Below are 27,527 nucleotides of genomic sequence, written 5' to 3' on the forward strand. Positions count from 1 at the left end.
ATAAAATTAAGAAATACTACCAAGTCAGCAATACCAGTAATTTTTGTGGCGGTTTGATCTAAAACTATTCTACATATTGAAAAACACAACAGCAAAGTTATTCAACAGTCTGAGCATACCTCATCTTCTGATGGAGGTAACACTCGAGGCTCCTTTTCGGTCTCATCTGTCACCCTGTCTTCTAGTTCTTCATCCTCTTCATCTTTTGCGATGAAGTGACGTCTTCTGTACTCTCGCCTGGTGACAGAATCCAGGAGTGGTACTGACTGTGGAAGATCCTGAAACATCCATTGTGTTGTATTCTTACAAAAGGATCAAAATGTATTCCCCTTCCTTAGTCAAAGAAGTTTCTTCACCGATCAACTTTGTCAGTGGCATCCCAGCTGCCTCCCCACCACATGAACCATCTACATTTCAGGCAGCGTTAGGAAAGCATCCACCATAATCAAGGAATGCTTAAATCTTAGTCATTCCCTCATCTCCTCTCTGGTGGAAGATACAAAAGTTTGACAGCATGTACCACCGGATTCAGGAACAGATTCTTTTCTGCCGTTATTAACTCATGAACGGACCTTGCATAAGCTAAGCATGTAGTCCCAATCTTCTAACCTACTTCGTTGCGGCCCTTGCACTTTTCTTTTAAAATCAGCATTTTTTTCTGTAGTTGTAACACGATACTCTGCACTGATTATTTTTCTCTTGGCACTACCTGTTGGACTTGGTTGTGGCTTGATTGCACTCATGTATGGTCTGATTTGACTGGGTATCATGCAAACAAAGCTTACCACTCTATCCTGTTACATGTGACAATAATAAACCACCACCAACACTGAGGCTTGTGATATAGAAAGCATGTGTCAAAAATGAATTAGTGAGTCCTGGAAGTTGTATTCATATTTGTTACAATGCTGTAAGGTTATCAAACAAGTGTTGCAAAAAGACATTGAAGGTGCTATTGAGGGCGTGCAGCGTAGGTTTACTAGGTTAATTCCCGGAATGGCGGGACTATCATATGTTGAAAGACTGGAGCGACTAGGCTTGTATACACTGGAATTTAGAAGGATGAGAGGAGATCTTATCGAAACGTATAAGATTATTAAGGGGTTGGACATGTTAGAGGCAGGAAACATGTTCCCAATGTTGGGGGAGTCCAGAACAAGGGGCCACAGTTTAAGAATAAGGGGTAGGCCATTTAGAACTGAGATGAGAAAAAACTTTTTCAGTCAGAGTTGTGAATCTGTGGAATTCTCTGCCTCAGAAGGCAGTGGAGGCCAATTCTCTGAATGCATTCAAGAGAGAGCTGGATAGAGCTCTTAAGGATAGCGGAGTCAGGGGGTATGGGGGAGAAGGCAGGAACTGGATACTGATTGAGAATGATCAGCCATGATCACATTGAATGGCGGTGGTGGCTCGAAGGGCCGAATGGCCTCCTCCTGCACCTATTGTCTATTGATGTGTTAAGAGTGTTGTGACTTAAACTGATGGTTTATCATTACCATAGTTTGTGCCGAACAATATCAATCTCTGCAATTGGAGAAATTATAAGCTGCTGTCATTGGGGTTGAATAATATTTTAACATTCTATGTACCAATTTCAGATTTACCAGTACCCAAAATTTCACCTTCTTAATGTAATGTTAAACAATGAATGTTTCAGTTATATTGGCGTAATTATTAAGACAAACCTCAGTTTTATCTTAACAGTAAAAATTTGAAATGTTTCAAATGTAAATAAATATTAATTTTTATTAGTTTTAAATTTAATAAGATTATCAGATGGGTCTCCATTTATTGCCAGGTTTCACGTGACTAGAAATTGAAGCACTAACTGCAGATATAAATATTATAAAAGACACAAGGATAGAATTAAACTCGAATGTTAATGCATTGAGTGACCGAGCAGCATCGGTGCAATGCGTTCTGATATTGAACTTTGGTTTATTCAAGCAACAGAACACAATCTCAGAAAAAAGATTTCAATGGCCCCCTGTTGCTATATCGTGAACTTGCCACATCTGGCCACGACCAAATTCCTATTGCTGTGAGTATACGTATACAAATGGATTCACTTCTATAAAGTGTAGGAAGACTGTGGAAGATGGCTTGACCATTGAAGATTCTTTATGATTTCAACCTTTTCTTTAAAATGAAAATTCCCCCAACATTTTCCAATCTCTATTAAATTATGTATTACGTGTAAAGATAAATGAACAAAAGAGGAATAACAATTGTTATTACGACTGTTTTAACACTTACTTGCATAATCTCCACATTCCCAAAGAATTTTCCAACAGGCATTGGCTGATTGCTGTCCTCGTCTAGAAAAATGCTGTTATCCACTTTGAACGAGTTGCATCGTGACTGATCAATCTCCATTGTATCACTCCTTTCTACATCATTATCTAGATTTTCTATCTTCTCAATGTCTTCCTTGTCTTCTAACACTGTTGTAATGGATGTTTCTGTTGGCAGACAATTATTATTGTCCATTTCTTCAGTTTCAGCTGCCTGCTCTTCATGCTTTTCCGTCATTCTCCACTCCAAGCTGGTGGGGGTCGGTGTCCGATTTTCCTGAACTGCAGGGTTCACTTCCGTGCATATTTCATGAATAGCCGGCTTCTCGTCATGTTCTTTCGAAAGGTGTGACAGTTTGTGAGGGAGATGGACAGCAGTATCTGCCAGTTCCTGCTCAGTAACTTGAGGTTTTTTTTCTGTCCGTACTTCCACCCTTTCATATTTCTTCTTTTTTGAAGGTCGAATATCTGGATTGGAAGTTGACTTGTCCAATGGAAGCACTGCTTCACATGAAGGCTGCAGCAAAAACAAAACCACACACGTTCACTAATCAATAAATGCTGTAAATGTTTCAAACACTAGGAATATTAGAGGATCTGAATTAGCTATGAGATTCTATTCCCCCTGTGATAGGCCAACATAATATTTTGATATGCTCTGTGGAAGAAGCAAGCCAGCCAATATATTTTCATCCTTGGCAATATATTTTAGTTGAGTTTAGTTTAGAGATACAGCATGGAAACAGGCCCTTCGGCCCACCATGTCTGTGCCGATTAGCAATCACCGCACACTAACACTATCACTAGGAACAATTGACAATTTTACCAAAGCGAATTAACCTACAAACCCATACGTCTTTGGAGTGTGGGAGGAAATCGGAGGACCCGGAGCAAGGGAAAACAATAAAAAATTGTTGGAAGATTGACATAATTTATATGGAAATATGATGAAAAAGAACTTCACTCTTATCTACATACTAAAACAAGGACAGAACCCCCCTCATTCTCACCTTCCACCCCACCAGCCAGCGTATCCAACAAATCTGCCAATATTTCTGTCACCTACAACGGGATCCCACCACTGGCCATACTTTCCCATCCCCTCCCCTTTCTGCGTTCCGCAGAGACCGTTCCCTCCGTAACTCACTGGTCCACTCGTCCCTTCCTACCCAAACCACCCCATCCCTGGGCACTATCCCCTGCAATCGCACGAGATGCAACACCTGTCCCTTTACCTCCCCCCTCAACTCCATCCAAGGACCGAAACAGTCTTTCCAGGTGAGACAGAGGTTCACCTGCACCTCCTCCAACCTCATCTATTGCATCCGCTGCTCCAGATGTCAGCTTATTTACATCGGCGAGACCAAACGCAGGCTCGGCGATTGCTTCGCTCAACACCTGCGCTCGGTCCGCGTTGGCCAATCTGATCTCCCGGTGGCTGAGCACTTCAACTCCCCCTCCCATTCCCAGTCTGACCTTTCTGTCATGGGCCTCCTCCAGTGCATTAGTGAAGCCCACCGAAAATTGGAGGAACAGCACCTCATATTTCGCCTGGGCAGCTTGCAGCCCAGTGGTATGAACATTGACTTCTCCAACTTTAGATAGTTCCTCTGTCCCTCTCTTCCCCTCCCCCTTCCCAGATCTCCCTCCATCTTCCTGCCTCCACCTATATCCTTCCTTTGTCCCGCCCCCGTGACATCAGTCTGAAGGATCTCGACCCGAAACGTCGCCCATTCCTTCTCTCCCGAGATGCTGCCTGACCTGCTGAGTTACTCCAGCATTTTGTGAATAAATACCTTCGATTTGTACCAGCATCTGCAGTTATTTTCTTATACTAAAACTCTCGTTTGTTTGTTTGTTCCTGAACTACAGCCAAAACGGTATACGATAGCGCGACAAATTTAGGCCCACCTTACTCACCGTCGTCCCTTTGGTGCTAATGGAAGACAATTCATTGAAATTTGGTGCTATATTTTTAAAGTTATTCACATTTAAAAATTTAAATCTATCTCCTCGGGAGGGAGGGGGGAAGGAGAAGGGGGATTAAGGAGGATGGAGTGGGGGTGGGGAAGGGGGGAGAGGAAGGGGAGGGGGAGGAGTGGTAGAGAGGGGAGTGGGGGAGGGGAGGGTGCTGCACCAATGAAGGAGAGGTTCGGGCCCAATGGATCTAGTCCCTCCCTAAAATTTGAACAAGTCTGCAGTCATTGCTAAATAAATGTGACCAAATGTTTTGGCAATTTTAAACAGATTTTAAAAATTTTAAAAGGGGCCGTGATTTTAAAAACATGCCTGTCACACACAAACATTAATAAAACCGGACATAACTTTACACTTGAAATTGATCTCAGCAGTTAATTGAACTCGTTCACCTAGATATCTCCAAGGCATCAACACACGTCACCCATTCCTTCTCTCCTAAGATGCTGCCTGACGCGCTGAGTTACTCCAGCATTTTTGTGTCTACCTTCAATTTGAACGAGCATCTGCAATTATTTTTCTACATACCTTTCCAACATGCATCTTAATACACAATAATGACTCACAACAGTAGCAAATAATTTTTTCAGGTATAAAAAGAAATGACAGCACAGTAGGGCATCAGAAAATTGCAGCTGCTGAAATCTGAAACCAAAACAAAAAAAATGCAGATAAAGCACAATAGGGCAGGCAGCATCTATAGAAGGACTGTGGCGCAGTGGTAGAGTTGCTGCCTTACAGCACCAGCAGCACCGGAGACCCGGGTCTGATTCCGACCACGGGTGATGTCTGTACGGAGTTTGTACGTTCTCCCCGTGACATGCGTGGGTTTTCTCCGAGATCTTAGGTTTCCTCCCACACTCCAAAGACGTACAGATTTGTAGGTTAATTGACTTGGGTTTGTATACTTGGTATAAGTGTAAATTGTTTCTAGTGTATGTAGGCTTGTGTTAATGTGCGGGGATTGATGGTCAGTGTGGACTTGGTGGGCCGAAGGGCCTGTTTCCACACTGTATCTCTAAACTCCAGAAAAAAGGAGGAACAGTTAAGGGTTTGGGTTAATCTGATTTTACCTCCCCTTTAAATGCCATATTATTTCACCGTATTAGGGAAATACTCTTCATTCTATGCATTGTCTACCCTACCTTCTCAGCTACCTTGATTAAATTGTTTTTCTTTCTCATATCCCGCAACGGGTTAATATTGACTATTTAGCTTCCCACTGATGATGCCTTCAGACTGATGTCAGGGGGGCGGGACAAAGGAAGGATATAGGTGGAGACAGGAAGATAGAGGGAGGTCTGGGAAGGAGGAAGGAAAGAGAGGGACAGAGGAAGAGAAGAGAGGGACAGAGGAACTATCTAAAGTTGGAGAAGTCGATGTTCATACCACTGGGCTGCAAGCTGCCCAGGCGAAATATGAGGTGCTCTACCTCCAATTTCCGGTGGGCCTCACTATGGCACTGGAGGAGGCCCATGACAGAAAGGTCAGACTGGGAATGGGAAGGGGAGTTGAAGTGCTCGGCCACCGGGAGATCAGTTTGGTCAATGCGGACCGAGCGCAGGTGTTGAGTGAAGCGATCGCCGAGCCTGCGCTTGGTTTCGCCGATGTGCACATTATAGGTCACATTATAGACATGGATTAGGAAAGGAATTACAAGCTAGGCTTTAGTTCAGATCCACTTTGCACACATTACTCTCACTGCCTTCACGTAGAAGGCTTGGGAGTTTTGCGGAGTAGAACGCGATGCAGAAGCAACGCCGAATTTTTAGACATGAAGTCGCCAATTCGTTTTGGGATGTTAACATTTGTTGAATGAAAGAAACAAGGTGCATTTTCTACGTGCAACTGAAGAAACCGAATGTTCTCACCTCGTTCTGGTGTTCTAAAAAATCGTGCTGAATAACTATTTCTAGGAAATAACTCTGCAGACAATCGAATATCAAATGCTCAAGCGAGCAAAGTCAGATCGATACAAGTTACTTTCTTTGTGAAACTAGCACCTGGCTGAGAGTTTACAGTCTTCGGAAACATTGTGAAAGGAACTGTCAAAACCCGTCCACTGAAAAGCAGTTGCACAGCCAGGTGTGGAATGGGGGCGGAGACTGCGATGCTGTCAAAGGTGTGCTTACACCTAAACAAACCGACAGCAAGGTCCGGCCAGTGAAATTTTTAGGTATATTTTGTATTCGTTTGAAGTGTCTGTTTAAAAAAAAAAAAGATTTTGGCATGTAGTTATCCATCTTTCATAGGAATATAGTGTGTTTGAATAAAGTTGATTTTGGTGATTTTTTTGGTGAATAGGAGTCTGAATTTATTGAATTTCTAAGTACTTTATCATGACATCTCATTCAAAGATTCTAGTCTCATTCATTTTGACCATGAAAATCAAACACTGACACACACACTGCACTATGAGAACTCTTTTCATTCATTTATTTTGATAAATGAAGCAAACACATAGAAAAGGATTTTACTACATTTAATGAAGGCAAATGCTCACACAAAGACAGACACTACTAACACAAACGGAGTTACAGCTATGCTGTTAAAGGGGGGATGGACACCTGACCATAAGGACAGCAAGACCATTACGACGTCACTGGCGCCTCCTTACCACGTCACGTTGACGTTTCTGGTCGAGATCCTTGTTCATACTCCATCTCCATCATGGAGCAAACACTTATGGCATTACACTTACATCGAATCCAATGTTTGATGATTACTGCGGCCCTCACATTTATAATTCTGAACGATAGAAGGAAAAAAAAAAATTTGAGGAAGAATCCCAAGAAGAGGTCTGTGGTTGAAGCCCTTGTCTGTGAAGAGACCCAGGTTGGGCCAGTATGACAACCTGATGACTGAGCTCCATCAAGAAGATGAGGCTACCTCGTGTGCTTTTTGACGAACTGTGATCACGGGTGTGTCCTCTCCTCGAGAAAAGGGAGACTTTCATGAGGAGGTCACTAGTACCAGGCCTGCGCCTAGCCATCACCCTCCGCTACCTTGCATCAGGAGACTCCTACAAGAGCCTCTCCTACAGGTTTCTTGTGGCCCACAACACCATCAGCAAGGTAGTCCGAGAGACCTATGAGGCCATCATCAATGTTTATGAAGAAGTCACCAGATGAGTGAAAGACAGTGGCGCAGGGCTTTGAAACAAGATGGAACTTTCAGAACACATGTGGGGCAGTGGACGGCAAGCACGTGGCCATCAGGTGTCCACCCAATGGAGGTTCCACGTACTTCAATTACAAGAAGTTCCATTCCATCATACTGATGGTTGTGGTGGATGCAGACTACAACTTCCTGTTTGTGCATGTGGGCACAGCTGGCAGTGCCGCAGATGGTGGGATCTGGAGAGAGACCGACCTTGGGGAAGCACCGTGGCATCCCATACAGCCTGGTTGGTGATGACTTCTTGCCACTCAGGTCATGGATGATGAAGCCATACTCTCACAGGAGGATGTCAAGGGAGCAGATGATCTTCAACTACAGGCTATCAAGGGCTAGAAGGGTGGTGGAAAATGCCTTTGGCATCCTCGCCAGCAGATTCAGATGCCTGATGACTACGATGCAGCAGGAGCCCAAGAATGTGCAGACCATTGTCTACGCAGCACGTGTCCTCCACAACCTGATCCATCGCAGAAGTGCATCAGCAGCAGCCATGGTGGAGTGTGACCGTGGACAATCAGACAGGCAACATTACACCAGGCTCATGGAGGAGTGGAGCAAACTCTGCAATGCTGGTTGGACTGGTGAAATATCCAGGAAACACCTCGGCCAAGAAACCAAAGGAGCAGAGACCATCTCTGCAATTACTACAACTCCGAACTAGGCAGCATACCATGGCAGAATGAAATTATCTGGAGACCAGCAGCAAGCAGCCCACTCAAAAAAGCAGAGGTCCACCACTCCAGGAAGAGAGCCCCTAATAATCCACAACACAAGCCCCTTTTCAGTGCCCCCCACTTCCTCCCAAGGGATTTTTTTGTGTGCATTGGTTGTGTTAGTTTTGTTTCTGTGATCGTAAAAAGTTAAAAGCATTCACCTTTAAATGCAGTGAATTGTTTGTCTTTGTTTTAAATGAGAAGAGTTTGCCTTTCAACGTAGTTCAATACTTGTGTATGTGTTTGTTTCATTGATAGAAGTAAATAGTAAGTTTGCCTTTCAATGCACTGCAATGCTTGTGCTTGTTTTGGTTAATTGATGGAAAGAAATCAAGAGTTTGCCTTTCAATGCAGTAAATTGCTTGTATTTGCTTCATTGATCTAAATAAATAAAAATAGTTATTATTTACATGCAGTGCAGTGCCTGTGTAAATGCTTATTTCATTTGTTTAAAATGAATGAGACTAGAATCGTTGAATAAGATGACTTGATAAATTACTTATAAATGCAATTAATTCAGACTCAATTTTTTTTAAATCAGAAAAACAAACTATATTCCAATGAAAGATGGATAATTACATGCAAAAACTTTTTAAAAAACTCCCCAAAATTTAAAATTGTACCTCAAAGATATTTTTAACTTTAGACAAATTTTTATTTTTTCATCTCTCCACTTAAACATCTGAACATTAATATTGCCGTCATCACTTGAGGACGCTCTCTTTTCACTTGCGCGGGTGTGTGTGTCTCGAGCCTTTGGTACTCTGATTGTGAGTATGCCTGCTGTGATTGATGATAATACGGCACCATTTGGGATCTCCTCAGGGACTGTGGCTACAACACAGAAGCATATCGAGATTAAGTGAATGGCAAAAAAAACAAATTTATAATGTCAAGTCCAAATCACTGAGAAAAAATTTAAATAGGATACCGGGTGAGCGAGCTGCTGTGGTGGTGCCATTGCAGACTGTCCAATCTGTGGATATGTCACGTTACCCGTCTGCTGCAGATTGTGCGACACACATGAAATCATTTTTAATATTTCAATCATAAATCTAAAAATTAATGGCTAATTTCGAATTCGATTTTCAACAATACAGCACAAAATTAACTGAAGATATTAACCTGGTGGGAAAATTTGTGGAGCGTCCTCAGAAATCATGAAACGCTCTGAAAGGTATTTTCATTATCAGGGGTCTAATAAAACCCACAAAGTTGTTCACAATCTCCCCATGCGCTGTCCGCGGATGAGATAAAGTTTGAAACATATTGCGGAATTCTAGCACGTGTTCCATCATCTGAAAAATAAATGAGTAAGATAGAGGAATGTAATTTTTTCCCCAAAAGAACAGATGGATAGATGGATGAGAGAAAACTCATGGTTCGTGCTTACTTCGCTGATCTGGTCCCGCAGACCTGCGTTTCGATCCCTCGCTCCTGTGGTGCGTGCACTGGAGCCGCCAGTGGTCTTTCTCCGTTTGCTGTGGGGCTGATATGTGGATCCAGAGGGTCCCTCCATAGGATCACCTTCGTCCTCAGTCGAGGTCCTGGGAAGTGGTACACCCCTGACACTCTTGAAGGAGATAAATGTGAAGTTACAGACTTTCAAGGCCATCAGGACATGACAAGCAGGATGAAAATCAAATAATCACTCTCACAATGACTATGTTACGATATCCACTGAATTCGTGTTTTGTCTGGCATCCACTCGAACAATGTGTGACCTCAGAAAGGACCACTTCTTCAGGATCCACTCCTGCCTCTGCGTCAGGATCTTTGCACCTGACCCGGACTTATTTGTAGTCTGGGACAGCTTTCCATATCAATCCTCTGACTTTAAAATAAAACATCTGTATAAATAAAAAGATAAAATTTCAGTTTGGATTCCCTGCTTGCTAAAGAAAGAAGACCCCCACAGCTAGCACACAACAAGAGGTTTGTACCTACAGGTACAATCAGGGAACTCCTTTGCCTTTGCTTCAAGGAGAGGTGTTTTCCTAGCCTTGTTGCGGTACTGCCTGTCGTTTCTATCGTAAAGTTGAGGGTGCGATCGATACCACTCTACCAGGTCACTCTCTTGTTCGTCACTGAAAATATAAAGTCTTTTTGAGTCCTCACCAGTGTTCATCTGGGCTGGAGTGTTGGTGGCGAGGACAATGTCAGCCTTCCAGTGCTCCTCCTCCTCCTGGGGCTTCTCCAGCTAGGTCTCCTCCACCATGAGCTTGTCCATCTGGGTCACCTCAGTCTCCAGTTGCCTGGTGGGTGAGTGTGGGGTTCGAACTGTGCCCTTGGTCTGGCCTTTCCTTCTCCTGGGTGCCATTTTTTAAAGAACAATGATAACTTTTTACAGAGGAGTTGAAAAGGATGATCTGAACAAGTCAGTCGCCGAATAAAGAATGACCAGTCCTCAAGAAAACTACCAAAGTCCAGTTGCCACAGGTGTCAAGCATGGAGGCGCCAGTGATGGCCGGACCCTGCTGTCGGTTTGTTCAGGTGTACGCCCAGCTTTGACAGCATCGCGGTCTCCGCCCCCTTTCCACACCTGGCTGTGCAGCTGCTTTTCAGTGGATGGGTTTTAACCACAGGTATCCGGAACGGAAGTGCCATTGATGTGTTAAATGGTCTGGCTTGCTGTCCTTATGGTCAGGTGTCCATATCCCCTTTAACAGCATCGCAGTAACTGCATTTGTCTTTGTGTTAGTAGTGTCTGTCTTTGTGTGAGCATTCGGCTTTAAACGTAGTGAAATGCTTGTGTATGTGTTTGCGTCATCGATCAAAATAATTGAATGAAAAAAGTTCTCATAGTGCAGTGCGTGTGTCAGCGTTTGATTTCATTGGTCAAAATGAATGAGACTAGAATCTTTGAATGAGATGCCATGATAAAGTACTTAGAAATACATAAATTCAGACCCAATTTTAAAAAAATCACCAAAATCAACTTTATTCAAACACACTATATATATTCCTATGAAAGTTGGATAACCACATGCCAAAATCTTTTTTTTTTTTTAAATGGACACTTCAAACGAACATAAAATATACCAAAAAATTTCACTGGCCGGATCTTGCTGTCCGTTTGTTCAGGTGTACGCCCACCTTTGACAGCATCGCGGTATCCGCCCCCATTCCACACCTGGCTGTGCAGCTGCTTTTCAGTGGACGGGTTTTGACCTCAGGTGTCCGACACGGAGGCACCATTGACGTGTTAAATGGTCTGGACGGACCTTGATGTCCTTACGGTCAGGGTCCAGATCCCTTTAACAGCATCGCAGTAACTCCGTTTGTCTTTGTGTTAGTAGTGTCTGTCTTTGTGTGAGATTTAGATTTTTAGATTTAGAGATACAGCGTTTAGAGCGTTTGCCTTTAAACGTAGTGAAATGCTTGGGTATGTGTTTGCTTCAAAATAAATGAATGAAAAGAGTTCTCACAGTGCAGTGCGTGTGTCAGCGTTCGATTTCATTGGTCAAAATGAACGAGACTCAAATCTTTGAATGAGATGTCATGATAAAGTACTTAGAAATACAATAAATTCAGACTCAATTAAAAAAAAAAAAATCAACAACATCAACTTTATCACAACAAACTATATTCCTATGAAAGATGCCAAAATCTTTTTTTTTTTAAACGGACACCTCCGCTATCATGACCACAGTCTACATCCCATCCCAGGCAGACATCTGTCTAGCAATAGAGGAGCTGCATGCTGTCATCATCAAATACAAAACCACATACTTTGGTGCCTTTCCAATCAGAGCTGGGGATTTCAACAAGGCCAGCTTGAAGAAATAATTCCCAAATTACCACCAGCACATGTACTGCAGCACCACAGGATGAAACACCTCTGACCTCGATAAGGCCATCAACAAAGCTAAAAGGGACTTCCACTCAAAACTGGAGGACAAGACGGACGTTTTGCAGCTGTGACAGAGCTTGAAGACCATCACTTCCACCAAGGCAAGACCAAGTGACAGTTCGAGCGACAGCAAGGCATCTCTCCCATACGAGCTCAATCCATTCTATGCATGCTTCGATAGGGAGATCACTGATGTGCCTTCTCGCAGCCCTATTGCCTTTGATGGTATTGCAATATCAAATCACCAAAGCTGACGCCAGAAGATACTTCAGGAAGGCGAACCCACGGAAACCGTCTGGACTTGGTGTACGTGGTCACATTCTCAAAACCTGTGCCGACCAATTGGCTGGAGTTTTTTGCGAACATCTTCAACCTCTCATTACTGAGGTCTGAGGCTCCCACCTGGTTTGTGACTACCGACCAGTGGCACAAACTGACATGGTGATGAAGTGCTTTGAAAGGTTGGTTATGGCGCATATCAATTCCTACCTCAGCAAGCACCTGGACCCATTACAATTTGCCACAATAGATCAACAGGAGACATGATCCTCTGCACTAGACCCTTTGGACAGTAAAAATACACACAATACATTCTCTAACTTCAGGTAGCCCCGGCATTCCCTCTCTCTCTACCCCTCCCAAGTTGCACTAGCTTCTCGTTTTCACCTAACAAACAGCTAACAATGGCCTGTTTCCTTTATCACCATTACTTTTTTGCATATCTTTCATTCATTGTTCTTTATCTCTCTACATCATTGCCTATATCTCTTGTTTCCCTTATCCCTAACCAGTCTGAAGAAAGGTCTCGACCCAAAATGTCACCCATTCCTTCTCTCCAGAGATGCTGCCTGTCCCACTGAGTTACTCCAGCTTTTTGTGTCTCCATACATCAGGCTGTTGTTCATAGATTATAGCTCAGCGTTCAACACCATCATTCCCCCTAGACCCATTACAAGGCTCAGAGAGAACTGAGTCTCTTTGCATCCCTTTGCAACTGGATCATAGACTTCCTCATCAACAGAACACAATTGATACACACCCAGGCAACACTTGAGCTGATGTACAAGGAACATTTGCACTGCAAACTGCTCATTTTTCCAACAAGAGAGAATCTAATCATCTTAATGAGACCAGACAAGTATGGGGGAAATAAGCAGTGTGCAGAGAGTAGGAAGTGGGGTGGGGCCAAAGCACCAAGGTCCAACCTGCATAGATAAATCATTGGGACTAAATATTTTGAAGACTGGTAACAGGCTCAATAGGCTGTAATTATCATTCCCATTCCAGCCTTTTTCCCTGTGTTTAATCTCATTAGATACAAGCACCCAATTGTGAAGAATTCCCAGATGAGATTGCTATTGTATAGGTTTCTGAGATGGACAAGCAAGAAAGTATTTGCCCCCCAACAAATCTTTTAAACAAATAGCTAATTTGCACGAATGAATGGTGCTTTTTGTTCATCAGGTGGCGATCAATGCTCTACTCACTGCTTGACCACAATCATACCTCCCTATACTATTTACTGTCTGTCTCTGTAAATATCTCCACTTATATTTGTGCTCCTCCACTTTTGACCTCTTGCATATCATTTCCTTCACATTCATTGGTGGCTACAATGCCAGCCAGCTAACTTTACCTTTTAAATTTCGGCCATCTTTTAATGCATACATCACCACACACACACACTCCTGTGGAAAGATTCATCGTTTTTCTTACCCCTGGTGCTTTGTGTGTTGAACTGCCATCCTTGATGTTCTGTTTGGAGGCTGCGGTGAAGAGCTCCTTATTCCGAAGACGTGCAGAGCGCCGGACTCCAACCTTAAACAAGATGTTGATTATATTATTTTATTTAAAATAAAATGCACATTATATTGGTTAGAAAACACATTCAAAAAGTCTCAATCTGTGATAATACAAGATTTAAGAAATCCATTTTATCCTGAAACAGTAATTGTGGATACTTTGTACAATGCAGCTGCAACCGATCTCCGAATAGTTTAAGATGCTGCCTTACCCGCTGAGCTACTCCAGCATTTTGTGTCTACCTCTGAATAGTTTCATGCAGCCTTTAAGACACCTCTACTTGGTATCAAACGAGGAGTCTATCTTCACAATATTTAATTTCTAGGTTTCAGTAAAACTCTGATAATCCACTATTTGATCATCCTGAAATACCTCTGGTTTGGCTCACCCAGTATTGTTTTCTGTGCTTTCTTTTAACTCACTGGCGCCAGTTCCCAAACTCCCCTTCCAGTAGCTGGGCCTCCGTTCCTGCACTCCTTTTCGACTTGCCCGGCCCTGATTTCACATAGCCTTCTGACTCACCAGGGGCCTGGCTTTGGCGCACCCTTTAAATTTATAGGGTTAATTGGAAATTTTACAACAGTATAACATTAAAAAAATAAACAAATTAAAAGTTTGTTAGGAATGACATCCAAATAGTCCAGAAAATCTCTAATTTCAGCACCAAAGTATTGAGCATGATGGATTGCAGGAGCTTTACTGGAGAGTCAATACCTTTTGAACTCTAATTCTATCCCCAACTTCATTCAACAATTATGCATCTCTTCTCATTTTCTGTGCAGTCTTTAAAATCATTCATCTTATGTCAAATCCTTCATTGTGTGTTTTAATATTATTTGCAAAAATTTCAATGCACAATGTGTATCTGAAGGGCAAATTGGAAACATGATCCCTGCAACATTTTGCATTGTTGAGAGTTTAACAAAGTTAAAATGAATAAAAAATTCTATTTTTTTATGAACACATACATAAAAAAGGTTACAAAACAAGAGAATTAAAGCATTAGAATGTTGAGAAACAGGCATAGACTTGCAAGTCCCCTGACACTAAAATACTTCAATGTAACTGAAGCTCACAAGATGGTGCAAGTAAATCCACTGGCACTGTATCCTATTCACTTTACATTCACCATTACACCTCCCATTCAGTCTTTGTATGACAATGGATGATGGTTGGCTTTGTGCCACATATCTAATTCTCTGGGGTCCCCAGCCATATTCTCTTTTCAAACATGAATGTAAAGTTGTAGATGTGTTACTCAGGTTCGTCCCTGCCAGAGTTTATAAATCCAATAGAGAAACAGTCTAGTCATAATTACAGCTTTTCAGTTGGCACAAGGTCTTTGTGATCTCTTGTTGGTCAGAGTGGTGGAAAGCCTGCCATGGAAATTTGCCGATGAATGGAATAAAAGCCATTATTGTAAAAGTCCAAAGTCACAGCTGAGAATATCTCAGCGGCACGGTGGCGCAGCGGTAGAGTTGCTGCCTTGCAGCGAAAGCAGCGCCAGAGACCCGGGTTCGATCCCGACTACGGCGCAGTCTGTACGGAGTTTGTACGTTCTCCCCGTGACCTGCGTGGGTTTTCTCCGAGATCTTCGGTTTCCTCCCACACTCCAAAGACGTGCAGGTTTGTAGGTTAATTGGCTTGGTAAATGGAAAAATTGTCCCTAGTGTGTGTAGGATAGTGTTAATATATCATATCATATATATACAGCGCGGAAACAGGCCTTTTCGGCCCACCAAGTCCGCGCCGCCCAGCGATCCCCGCACACTAACACTATTAACACTATCCTACACACACTAGGGACAATTTTTACATTTACCCAGCCAATTAACCTACATACCTACATCGCTGGGCGGCGCGGACCCGGTGGGCCGAAAGGGCCTGTTTCCGCGTTGTATCTCTAATCTAATCAAAGTGTTAATTTCAGTTGACAAGAACAGGGAAGTCCAGACATGATGGATATGTGGCTCCTATTGATAAGAAACAGTTAGATTTTCTGTGAGATGCTGTCTGACAAGGTCTTCTTCACAGGGTCCTTGAGACCCTCTACATTAATATTCTTGTGTCAATGTTTCTCTTGCTGCCATCAAATTGAGGTAGACAGTTCCCGTGCCACATAAACAACAATCCTTTAAATATATGCTTATGTTATGTTTTAAAAAAGGACTATCAATATTTAGCTGTTAGTCTAATAATAATAATTCCTGAACTAAAATTACATAAAATATATCCAAGAAGAACACTTTCCCAATTTAGTACATGTTAGATTTCTAATCTTATATTTATCCCTCAAGATATTTCTATTTTTAAATTGTATTTTCCTCTCTGCAGTGACCTGGGTTCTCATTAGCAATCAAAAATCCATACATGGAGATTTCTACAGGACAGCATTAGTGTCAAGGCGAAGCACCCAAACTGAGAAAAATCGCCAGGATTTTAAAACATTATTTCTTAATATTAAGCAGAGTGGTAGATGGTTGGTGGTCGACGGATAAATCATTTTATATTCAGTCCCTTAAAGTTTTGCTATGATGAGTATTTGTGAAAAATATTGTCAGTTTCATGTACAAATGAGATGGTATGATTCTGAATTACTGGCAGTGATGAAGTTGGCTAACTAGCCTTGCCTTGCAGAGGTTGATGGGATGCTTGACTAAAGAAAATGTGGCTAAAAAAATGTGTGTACTGCAGAAGTCAAGCCCAGACAGCTAATTTGGTTGCAGAAATAATTAACTATTGTGTATATGGTCAGTTGCATGGAAGATGTTAATGGCCAAAACTGCCTTCATGTCTGGTTACATCAATGTGATAATTGCCTCTATTGTGTACATGGTTGGATGTCCGAATGTAACAAGGACCTAAACTGCCTTCATGTCTGGTTACATCAATGTGATAATTGCCTCTATTGTGTACATGGTTGGATGTCCGAATGTAACAAGGACCTAAACTGCCTTCATGTCTGGTTACACCAATGTGATAATTGCCTCTATTGTGTACCTCTATTATGTACCTTGAGCACTGGAACTTGTGCAGAAAGTTTAGCTCAGATGGCTAACTTGGAGCAGGTTTATTCCATATATGGTAAAGCCATCTGTTTGTGGATTTTGCATGTCACCTCCATAATAAAAAGAAGCTGTATCCTGCTATTGCTGAAGTGGGTGCTCAGATCTGGCAAGTATAGCAACGTCCTTGTAGCCGGCCTTCCCGCCTGGGCGTTAGTGGGTAAGCTTTTTGTATTTTTAATTGATTAGAGTGGTTGTCTATTTGTTACAAGGTCAAGAACTTTAACAGCAGCAGGTTTATTTCCTGATTTGGCAGAGTTAACTATTCTCCAGTACGATGCTATAATTATCCTGAATTATGGAAAATAAATAAATATTAAATAGCAATCCTCTTCACAATCACTCTCCAGTGATTCACACTGCAAAGTGTTTATATGTGGGCACTGCTCAGTGCTCTGTAAGGCATGATAGTAATTAATTGATAGCTTGACTGCAAGCATAAATGTTAAAGTTCGCTTCTTAAAACAGACAACACACAGTGGGTTATGTAAACCAACACAAGCTTTACTGGTTGACCAGCCAGCGGGAGTGTCGGGATGTACATCAATCAAGTATCCAACCAGAACTTGACTGTCCCGAGCCACCACTCCCCAAAACAAAGACTGGACCGGATGTTTTACACTGTAAAGATCAAAAAGACACATTCCTTAAGGCATTAGTCATGGTCCCAAAATGCTATAGTTCATAGAAACATAGAAAATAGGTGCAGGAGGAGGCCATTCGGCCCTTCGAGCCAGCACCGCCATTCATTGTGATCATGGCTGATCGTCCACAATCAATAACCCGTGCCTGCCTTCTCCCCATATCCCTTGATTCCACTAGCCCCTAGAGCTCTATCTAAATCTCTTAAAACCATCCAGTGATTTGGCCTCTACTGCCCTCTGTGGCAGAGAATTCCACAAATTTATAACTCTCTGTTTTTTTCTCACCTCAGTTTTAAATGGGCTCCCCTTTATTCTAAGATTGTGGCCCCTGGTTCTGGACTTGCCCAACATTGGGAACATTTTTCTTGCATCTAGCTTGTCCAGTCATATCATATCATATCATATATATACAGCCGGAAACAGGCCTTTTTTTTCGGCCCACCAAGTCCGTGCCGCCCAGCGATCCCCGTACATTAACACTATCCTACACCCACTAGGGACAATTTTTACATTTACCCAGCCAATTAACCTACATACCTGTACGTCTTTGGAGTGTGGGAGGAAACCGAAGATCTCGGAGAAAACCCACGCAGGTCCTTTTATAATTTTATATGTTTCTATAAGATCACCTCTCATCCTTCTAAACTCCAGTGAATACAAGCCCAGTCTTTTCAATCGTTCCTCATATGTCAGTCCCGCCATCCCAGGGATCAATCTCGTGAACCTATGCTGCACTGCCTTAATTACAAGGATGTCCTTCCTCAAATTAGGAGACCAAAACTGTACACAATACTCCAGATGTGGTCTTACCAGGGCCCTATACAACTGCAGAAGAACCTCTTTACTCCTATACTGAAATCCTCTTGTTATGAAGACCAACATTCCATTTGCTTTCTTCACTGCCAGCTGTACCTGCACGCCAACTTTCAGTGACTGGTGTACAAGGACACCCAGGTCTCGCTGCACCTCCCCCTTACCGAACCGAACTCAATTGAGATAATAATCTGCCTCCTTGTTTTTGCCGCCAAAGTGGATAACCTCATATTTATCTATATTATACTGCATCTGCCACGCATCTGCCCACTCACTCAACCTGTCCAGGTCACCCTGCAACCTCCTAACATCCTCTTCACAGTTTACACTGCCACCCAGCTTTGTGTCATCTGCAAACTTGCTAGTGCTGCTTCTAATTCCCTCTTCCAAATCATTAATATATCTGGTAAACAGTTGCGGCCCCCACTCGCCACTGCCTGCCATTCTGAAAAGGACCTGTTTACTCCTACTCTTTGCTTCCTGTCTGCCAACCAATTTTCTATCCATGTCAACACCCTACCCTCAATACCATGTACTCTAATTATAGTCACCAATCTCCCGTGCGCAACCTTATCAAAGGCTTTCTGAAAGTCTAGATACACTACATCCACTGGCTCCCCTTCATCCACTTTACCTGTCACATCCTCAAAAGTTCCAGAAGATTAGTCAAGCATGACTTTCCTTTCATAAATCCATGCTGACTTGGACTTATCCTTTTACTGCTATCCAAATGCACTGTTATTACCTCTTTAATAATTGACTGCAGCATCTTTCCCACCACCGAAGTCAGGCTAACTGGTCTGTAATTCCCCATTTTCTCACTCGCTCCTTTCTTGAAAAGTGGGATATTAGCTATCCTCCAATCCACAGGAACTGATCTTGAATCTATTGATCATTGGAAAATGATCACCAATGCGTCCACTATTTCTAGAGCCACCTCCCTGAGGACCCTGGGATGCAGACCATCAGGCCCAGGGGATTTATCATCCTTCAGTCCCATTAGACTACCCAATACTATTTCTCGCCTAATGAAAATGTATTTTAGTTCCTCTACCCCACTAGATCCTCTGCCCTCCAATACATCTGGGAGATTGTTTGTGAGTTCCTTAGTGAAGACAGTTCCGAAGTACCTGTTCAACTCTTCTGCCATTTCCTTGTTACTCATAATAATTTCACCCCTGTCTGCCTTCAAGAGACCCACATTTGACTTTGCTACTCTTTTTCTCTTAACATATCTAAAGAAGCTTTGACTGTCCTTTATATTCTTGGCCAGCTTCCCCTCGTACTTCATCTTTTCAGCCCGTATTAGACAATAGGTGCAGGAGTAGGCCATTCGGCCCTTCGAGCCAGCACCACCATTCAATGTGATCATGGCTGATCATTCTCAATCATTACCCCATTCCTGCCTTCTCCCCATACCCCCTGACTCCGCTATCCTTAAGAGCTCTATCTAGCTCTCTCTTGAATGCATTCAGTGAATTGGCCTCCACTGCCTTCTGAGGCAGAGAATTCCACAGATTCACAACTCTCTGACTGAAAAAGTTTTTCCTCATCTCAGTTCTAAATGGCCTACCCCTTATTCTTAAACTGTGGCTCCTTGTTCTGGACTCCCCCAACATTGGGAACATGTTTCCTGCCTCTAACGTGTCCAACCCCTTAATAATCTTACACGTTTCGATAAGATCTCCTCTCATCCTTCTAAATTCCAGTGTATACAAGCCTATTCGCTCCAGTCTTTCAACATATGACAGTCCCGCCATTCCGGGAATTGACCTAGTAAACCTACGCTGCACGCCCTCAATAGCAAGAATATCCTTCCTCAAATTTGGAGACCAAAACTGCACACAGTACTCCAGGTGCGGTCTCACTAGGGCCCTGTACAACTGCAGAAGGACCTCTTTGCTCCTATACTCAACTCCTCTTGTTATGAAGGCCAACATTCCATTGACTTTCTTCACTGCCTGCTGTACCTGCATGCTTCCTTTCAGTGACTGATGCACTCGGACAACCAGATCACGTTGTACGTCCCCTTTTCCTAACTTGACACCATTCAGATAATACTCTGCCTTCCTATTCTTACCACCAAAGTGGATAACCTCACACTTATCCACATTAAACTGGATCTGCCATGCATCCGCCCACTCACACAACTTGTCCAAGTCACCCTGCAACCTCATAGCATCTTCCTCACAGTTCACACTACCACCCAGCTTTGTATCATCTGCAAATTTGCTAATGGTACTTTTAATCCCTTCATCCAAGTCATTAATGTATATTGTAAATAGCTGCGGTCCCAGCACCGTGCCTTGCGGTACCCCACTAGTTACTGCCTGCCATTCTGAAAGGGACCCATTTATCCCCACTCTTTGCTTTCTGTCTGTCAACCAATTTTCTATCCATGTTAGTACCCTACCTCCAATACCATGTGCTCTAATTTTGCCCACTAATCTCCTATGTGGAACCTTGTCAAAGGCTTTCTGAAAGTCAAGGTACACCACATCCACCGGCTCCACATCCACCGGTATTTAAATGCTTTAAATACATAATAGATGTATTTCAGTCTGAAGAAAGGTCTCGACCCGAAACGTCGCCCATTCCTTCTCTCCTGAGATGCTGCCTGACCTGCTGAGTTACTCCAGCATTTTGTGAACCTTCGATTTGTACCAGCATCTGCAGTTATTTTCTTACACAATAGTGCTAACTGATATGAAGAGACAAACCCAGACTGCTGCTGTATATTGGAACCAGGGCTAATGCCTTTCGATTGATTAGTAGGACTAGATGTTACAATCCCTAAGGTTTGCACTACAATTGACTGGTGTTGTTCTTGGGGGTGACCACTAGGTAATGTTGCTACCATTCAGACACATCTTCAGTTGTGTACCTCAATGTCACTGGGTGTTTCGGCCTTTTATCACAAGACACTCTCAGTCGAGGCAGGCCCACCGCAGGGTGATCAGACCTGGGTGTGTGACTTATGGTTAGCCTCTAGATGGTCACGTGGCAGCCCTTTAGAAATATGTCTTTCCTGTTCTTCCTTTGTTGTACCTGGCTATGTCAGACAGACAATCTCACAGTTGCTGGAAAGGTGTTAGCGAACTACAGCATTTTGGGACTGTGACTAATGCCTTGAGGAATGTGTCTTTTTGATCTTTTCTGTATAAAACATCCGGACCAGTCTTTGTTTTGGGGAGTGGTGGCTCGGGACAGTCAAGTTCTGGTTGGATACTTGATTGATGTACATCCCGACACTTCCACTGGCTGATCAACCAGTAAAGCTTGTGTAAGAAAATAACGGCAGATGCTGGTACAAATCGAAGGTATTTATTCACAAAGTGCTGGAGTAACTCAGCAGGTCAGGCAGCATCTCAGGAGAGAAGGAATGGGTGACGTTTCGGGTTGAGACCCTTCTTTAGACTGAACTCGAGTGAAGTTGTCAAATGTAACTCAATTAGAAGGTTGCATTCACTGTACAAGTCCACACTTGCCTGGATGCCCATTTGGTGAAAGTACTCAAAGCTGTTGGAGTTCAAGTACCAAGCTGTAGCCAAGCATCTTTTGGACAGAACTAGCGAAATAACTGAAGACAAGAGGGTAAAATTATTTAAAGCAATGTAATAGCCAATATTAGAACATAAATTATGATTGCATATTTACATCTCCACCCTGAAAACCTGACGTCAACTACCCACAAAGCATCTAAACATGAGATAATTTACAGACAGACATATTCCTTTGTTAATCATATTTACTAGCGTATTCAACTAGGCATGTTTTTGGAAGCAAAGAGAAATTAAAAACTTGACTGGGCCTCAATTTTCCGTGGATCAGATAGTTTTCACCATGAAGCTAAAGTTTATTTGCAAAGAACGGGTTCATCTTCCAGATGAGAATGCAAACAAAAATTGATCGTTATTGTTATACTTGTTGAGCAAAATGACGATCAACATTTTGGACTGTGTGTAAAATCCATTTTGCAAATGTCTTTAAATATCTTTTATTAGTTCAATGTACACATCCTTGACATTAGCTGCCACCCACTATTCAAGCGATAAACATGTACTAACCAAAACTCTTCGCAGGCACAGCTCAAAATAAAGCACAATGGTATCTGGTGTCAGCGTGGAACTGGCATATTCTGCCCCCCAACAATTACATTTTAAACTACTAATCGTCCTTCAGTAGCGTCCTTGTCATTTCTCGGTTACTTCTGTGCCAAATCAACTTCAGAGCAATGTTTATGCCAGCCCGCTCCTGGAGGGGAAGGCCGAACGATAGGACTGACCGAGACCGAACACACTTCCTGACTTCTGACGATTAGTCGAGGAGGTCGCAACAACAGTCTGTAAACATTATTCGGCCGCAGAACGACTAGGCTCGTGAAGTGAAAGAAGCGATTGTTTAATTACATGTTTACTGCGTTTAATTACAACTTGAAAACTCGGTATTTGAGAGGAAGCTGCGATTAAAGACCTAACTTTGAAGCCAAACACTTCAGCCGCCCAGCCACAGGTTCGGAATCTTAAATTGCATTCTCGCAGCTACGGGATGTATAAAGAACAATCAACCAACTCTTACCTGTTTGGTTTTCATCTTAGATCAAAATCCTGCGCTGGGTTGCAAGAAGCATTGGAACTTTCTGCGTGGCTCGACCTCCAGACAGAACGGGCTCAAGTCACACCCCATTCGGCTGAGCAATGGCCCAATTCCTGTACTCATTGGGCAGACGACACATCCATCATTACCTCATTCATCATTCCAGGTTGCCTCGATCACCGCCATTTTTGAGAACGGCAAACGCTGAAAATGTCAATCATCCGGCTTGCTGCAAACCCACGTGTGCTGCACAAATTGGAAACAAAGCCTCGGACTGTTCTGACAGATGTTAACTATCCATAATGCATTGTGTGTGAACGCACAAAAAGTAATGAGTATAACAATCCTGAACAATAAAAGTTTCTGATAACAATAGTCCTATTGTCTCAGGTATAGCGTCAGAAAGGTGCCCTTTTGAGCTTGTTTGGATTATGCTTGTTAATGGGTATAACTTGTTATATATTTAGAATAAACTGGAATTTAACAGTAACTGTTTTGGAATTCAGTAGTGTATTGCAAACAAATATACAGTGCCCTCCGTAATGTTTGGGACAAAGACCCATCATTTATTTATTTGCTTCTGTACACAATTTGAGATTTGTAATAGAAAAAAAATCACATGTGGCTAAAGTACACACTGTTAGATTGTAAAAAAAGGCCATTTTTATACATTTTGGTTTCACCATGTAGAAATTACAACAGTGTTTATACATAGTCCCCCCCCCCCAACCCCCCATTTCAGGGCACCATAATGTTTGGAACACAGCAATGTCATGTAAATGAAAGTAGTCATGTATAGTATTTTGTTGCATATCCTTTGCATGCAATGACTGCTTGAAGTCTGAAATTCCTCAACATCACCAGTTGCTGGGTGCCTTCTCTGGTGATGCTCTGCCAGGCCTGTATTGCAGCCATCTTTAGCTTATGCTTGTTTTGTGGCCTAGTCCCCTTCAGTTTTCTCTTCAGCATATAAAAGGCATGCTCAATTGGGTTCAGATTGGGTGATTGACTTGGCCACAAGAATTGACCATTTTTTAGCTTTGAAAAACTCCTTTGTTGCTTTAGCAGTATGTTTGGGATCATTGCCTTGCTGTAGAATGAACCGCTGGCCAATGAGTTTTGAGGCATTTGTTTGAACTTGAGCAGATAGGATATATCTATACACTTAAGAATTCATTATGCTATGACCATCAGCAGTTGTATCATCAATGATGATGCAACTCATATGCCTCATAATAGCTTCGTTGACTTTCATCGGCACAACTTTGGTCCTCATGTTGATAAACAGCAATAAAACTTTCAAAAGGTGAGGGAAGGACTGGAGGATAGACTAGGTGCTGAGAGCTCTCTTATACACACCTGAGCAATTACAACACCTGTGAAGCCATGTGTCCCAAACATTATGGTGCCCCGAAATGGGGGGACTATGTATAAACACAGTTGTAATTTCTACATGGTGACACCAAAATGTATAAAAATGGCCTTTAACCACATGTGATTTTTTCTATTACAAATCTCAAATTGTGGAGTACAGAGGCAAATAAATAAATGATGGGTCTTTGTCCCAAACATTATGGAAGGTACTGTATGTGAGAACATAGACAAATTAATATGGGGAGTGTGAAATGAAGATAAAGAACAAATCCATCAGAGCAGTTTGGATTTTTCTTATTTTTTCCAGAAAAAACCCCCAAGCTCAGCAAATATTAAAGATAGATGACTGAAACAGCGAATTAAAGTTACGTTAAGTTGTGGAATTCACTATCACGTCCCAGACACTGCAATGTGTTCAAACTTAAGACGAGGCACTGTTTCTCGACAGAAACAGTATGAAGTAGCCTTTATGAGTCTGAAGAAGGACCCTGGGCCGAAACGTCATCAATCCATCTTCTCCAAAGATGCCTGCCCTGCTGAGTTACTCCAGCATTTTGTGTCTTTTGGTGTTTCTCTGCATGAGGTTGGATTATAACAGTTTTGGAGACCACAGATCGATAGATCAGAGAGGGAGTGGGTTGGAGAAATACACTGAAAGGAAACAAGGTCACTCATGCAGACTGGCAAAACAGTCACCCAAATCCCCATGTTAACTCTACCGAGATGCCACCACCCTTTCCCTGCCTCCTTCTGACAACGGGCCTTTCGACTGAAACGTTAACTTTGTTTCTCTTCTCGAAGATGTGGCATGACCTGCTGCATTTCCAACATTTTCTGGTTTTATTTCAATCACAATCACAAGACACAGTTAGATATACCCTTACTTTCCATCTCTCTCAGCCCCCCACCCTAGTTCTCAGACTAGTTTCTGTCCTCCTGATTAATTTTACTGTTTGTATGCCTGGATGTCACCTTCCTCTCAGCCAACAATAAACCATTCTAAATTTTCTTGATCAAAGTCTGCTTTAATCTGTCGCTTTCAGACTTTACGTTCTCTTTGTTCCCTTCCATATCTCCAGTTTCCCTCTCCCCTGGAGAGGAGATGGTTGCCCACCTCTTCACCGAGTATGGATTTGGCAAGAGAGTCTGGAGAGGTTTGCAGGGGTCCATGTCACGATTTATTCCGAGCAGCTCCGTCACAGAGGACTCTGTGATCTACGGACTGTTCCCAGGGACGCATTCAGAGACTGACATCAGGTGCTGCTGGAAGGTCATCAACTCGGTGAAAGACGCTCTTTGGTCTGCCCGAGCTTTGTTGACCTCCCAGCGGAATGAGCTGTCCGTCGGGGAATGTTGCCGACTGGCCCGCTGCAGACTGCAGGAGTACGTGCTGAGGGACGCACTGAAGCTTGGTGCAGCCAACACCAAGGCTCTGAGGGGGAAGACCACAGTCTAGGGTCCTTCCGCTGTTGGACACGGGGGGCAGGGTGTGGCGGAGATGCCCCTCCAAATAAGAGAAGGGATTCTGTATAATTTTGTATAAATTTGGCAATGAATATCTGTATTGAATGTATAACCTCCGGGAATATCGGATGGAGTTTTGAAAGGAAAATGTTTTGTAAATATTTATTTCTGGAATAAAGTATTAGTTTCCCTCTCCCCTGACTCTCAGTCTGAAGAAAGGTCTGGACCCGAAATGTCACCCCGCCTGCAATTGGTCCAAAACACCGCAGCGAGACTCCTGACGGGTACCCGTAAAAGGGACCACATCACCCCGATTCTGGCCTCTCTCCACCGGCTCCCAGTACAGTACAGAATCAACTTCAAGCTCCTCCTATTCACATACAAAGCCCTAAACGGGCTTGCCCCTCCATATCAAAAATCTTCTAACCCACCACTCTATCTCCAGGTCCCTCAGGTCGGCCGACTTGGGGCTACTGACTATCCCGCGGTCTAGGCTTAAGCTCAGGGGTGATCGCGCTTTTGCGGTTGCAGCACCTAGACAGTGGAACAGCATCCCTCTCCCCATCAGAACTGCCCCCTCCATCGACTCCTTTAAGTCCAGGCTCAAAACCTATTTCTACTCCGTAGCGTTTGAGGCACTCTGAGGGGGTGCTGTGAACTGTTTATGTATGTGTTGTTATGTTTGTGTGCCATTATATGTTCTTTTGTAGTACCTGCACTGATGTACAGCACTTTGGTCAACGTGGGTTGTTTTTAAATGTGCTATACAAATAAAATTGACTTGACCCATTCCTTCTCTCCAGATATGCTGACCGGCCCGCTGAGTTATTCCAGCATTTTGTGTCTATCTTAGAAATCAATGGATATGAGTTCAGTGCAAGAAAGAGACGTTGAGGTAAACCTTAACGATCTTACTGAAGGGGCGAGCACGGCCTGTTGCAGACTCCAGGCCTTCATCAGGGGACCGAGCCCGTCTCCATGGCAACCCAAGCGCGGCGGCATTACCACACGGCAGGCATCCTTGGCGGTGTGGGCTCCATCTCACCAGACAAGGATTTTGCAGAATTTGAAAAAAAAAAAAAACCCGCACCGCTGAATCCAACAAGCGGGAATTGACGCCAGGTTTCTGCATAGTGTGTCGGCGCCGCGAGGCCGGGCTGCCGTGATGTTGCTGCCGCTTCTCCCTTGCTGAGCTCGGCCTGGGCCGGCCCGCTGGCAGCGGCCGGTAAAATGGCGGCGGCGCATCTCGGCGCCTCGGCCTCTCGGCGCCTGGCGAACATGGGCATCCCTCCTCACCCCCAGCACTACCAGGCGCTGCTCGACGAGTCGGAGCCCTTTCAGCTCGTGTTGAAGACTTTGGAGGGGTTACCTTTTAGAGCGGTAAGCTGACGGCAGAGAGAGAGAGAGAGAGTCACATTCAGAGATACCTCCTTGGATTTCAAGGGTAATTTGCCTTACAGTGGATATACCAGCACACACGCGATGGGCTGAATAGCCTCCGGCTTCACATGTGCTTCACATTTTTTTGGGGGGGGGGGGGGGGGGGTCAAGGAAGCGGCGGGACATATATATATATTTTGCAGTTTTTGTTGTATTGAAACGGTTGAAGGGCAGGACGTGATGATGTCGGATACTGTTTACGCGACCCCCTGATTGACAAATGGTGTTTTACAGTTGAATTGGGGTTCAGTTAAGGTTTAAAATGATGAATTTCAGCTGAGAAGCAACAAAAAAAAAAATGGTAACAATTTGTC

The 27,527-nt window shown here is 43.2% G+C and overlaps 2 protein-coding genes across 5 annotated transcripts in view; one reads left to right on the top strand and one right to left on the bottom strand.

The window, feature by feature from the left end:
* Nucleotides 1-26,800, bottom strand: part of c30h1orf174 (chromosome 30 C1orf174 homolog) — a 31,079-nt gene extending 4,279 nt beyond the window's left edge. For 2 of the 3 annotated variants that reach the window (XM_078425579.1, XM_078425580.1), the window contains exons 1-5: nucleotides 26,689-26,800; nucleotides 22,918-23,181; nucleotides 13,731-13,832; nucleotides 2,257-2,811; nucleotides 120-278 (exon numbers count right to left, since the gene is read on the bottom strand). In XM_078425579.1, the coding sequence (XP_078281705.1) occupies nucleotides 120-278; nucleotides 2,257-2,811; nucleotides 13,731-13,832; nucleotides 22,918-22,932 (831 nt within the window). In that variant the 5' untranslated portion in view covers nucleotides 22,933-23,181; nucleotides 26,689-26,800. The remainder of the gene's footprint in view (nucleotides 1-119; nucleotides 279-2,256; nucleotides 2,812-13,730; nucleotides 13,833-22,917; nucleotides 23,182-26,688) is intronic. The other variant, XM_078425581.1, reaches the window with a different exon arrangement.
* nphp4 (nephronophthisis 4) overlaps nucleotides 26,794-27,527 on the top strand; it is a 196,680-nt gene continuing 195,946 nt past the window's right edge. For both annotated transcript variants that reach the window (XR_013549174.1, XM_078425576.1), the window contains exon 1: nucleotides 26,794-27,153. Coding sequence is in view for 1 of the 2 variants with exons in the window: in XM_078425576.1 (XP_078281702.1) it covers nucleotides 27,004-27,153 (150 nt within the window). In the remaining variant the exon portion in view is untranslated. The remainder of the gene's footprint in view (nucleotides 27,154-27,527) is intronic.

The sequence above is a fragment of the Rhinoraja longicauda genome, chromosome 30 (genome assembly GCF_053455715.1).
Source record: "Rhinoraja longicauda isolate Sanriku21f chromosome 30, sRhiLon1.1, whole genome shotgun sequence".
NCBI lineage: Eukaryota > Metazoa > Chordata > Chondrichthyes > Rajiformes > Arhynchobatidae > Rhinoraja > Rhinoraja longicauda.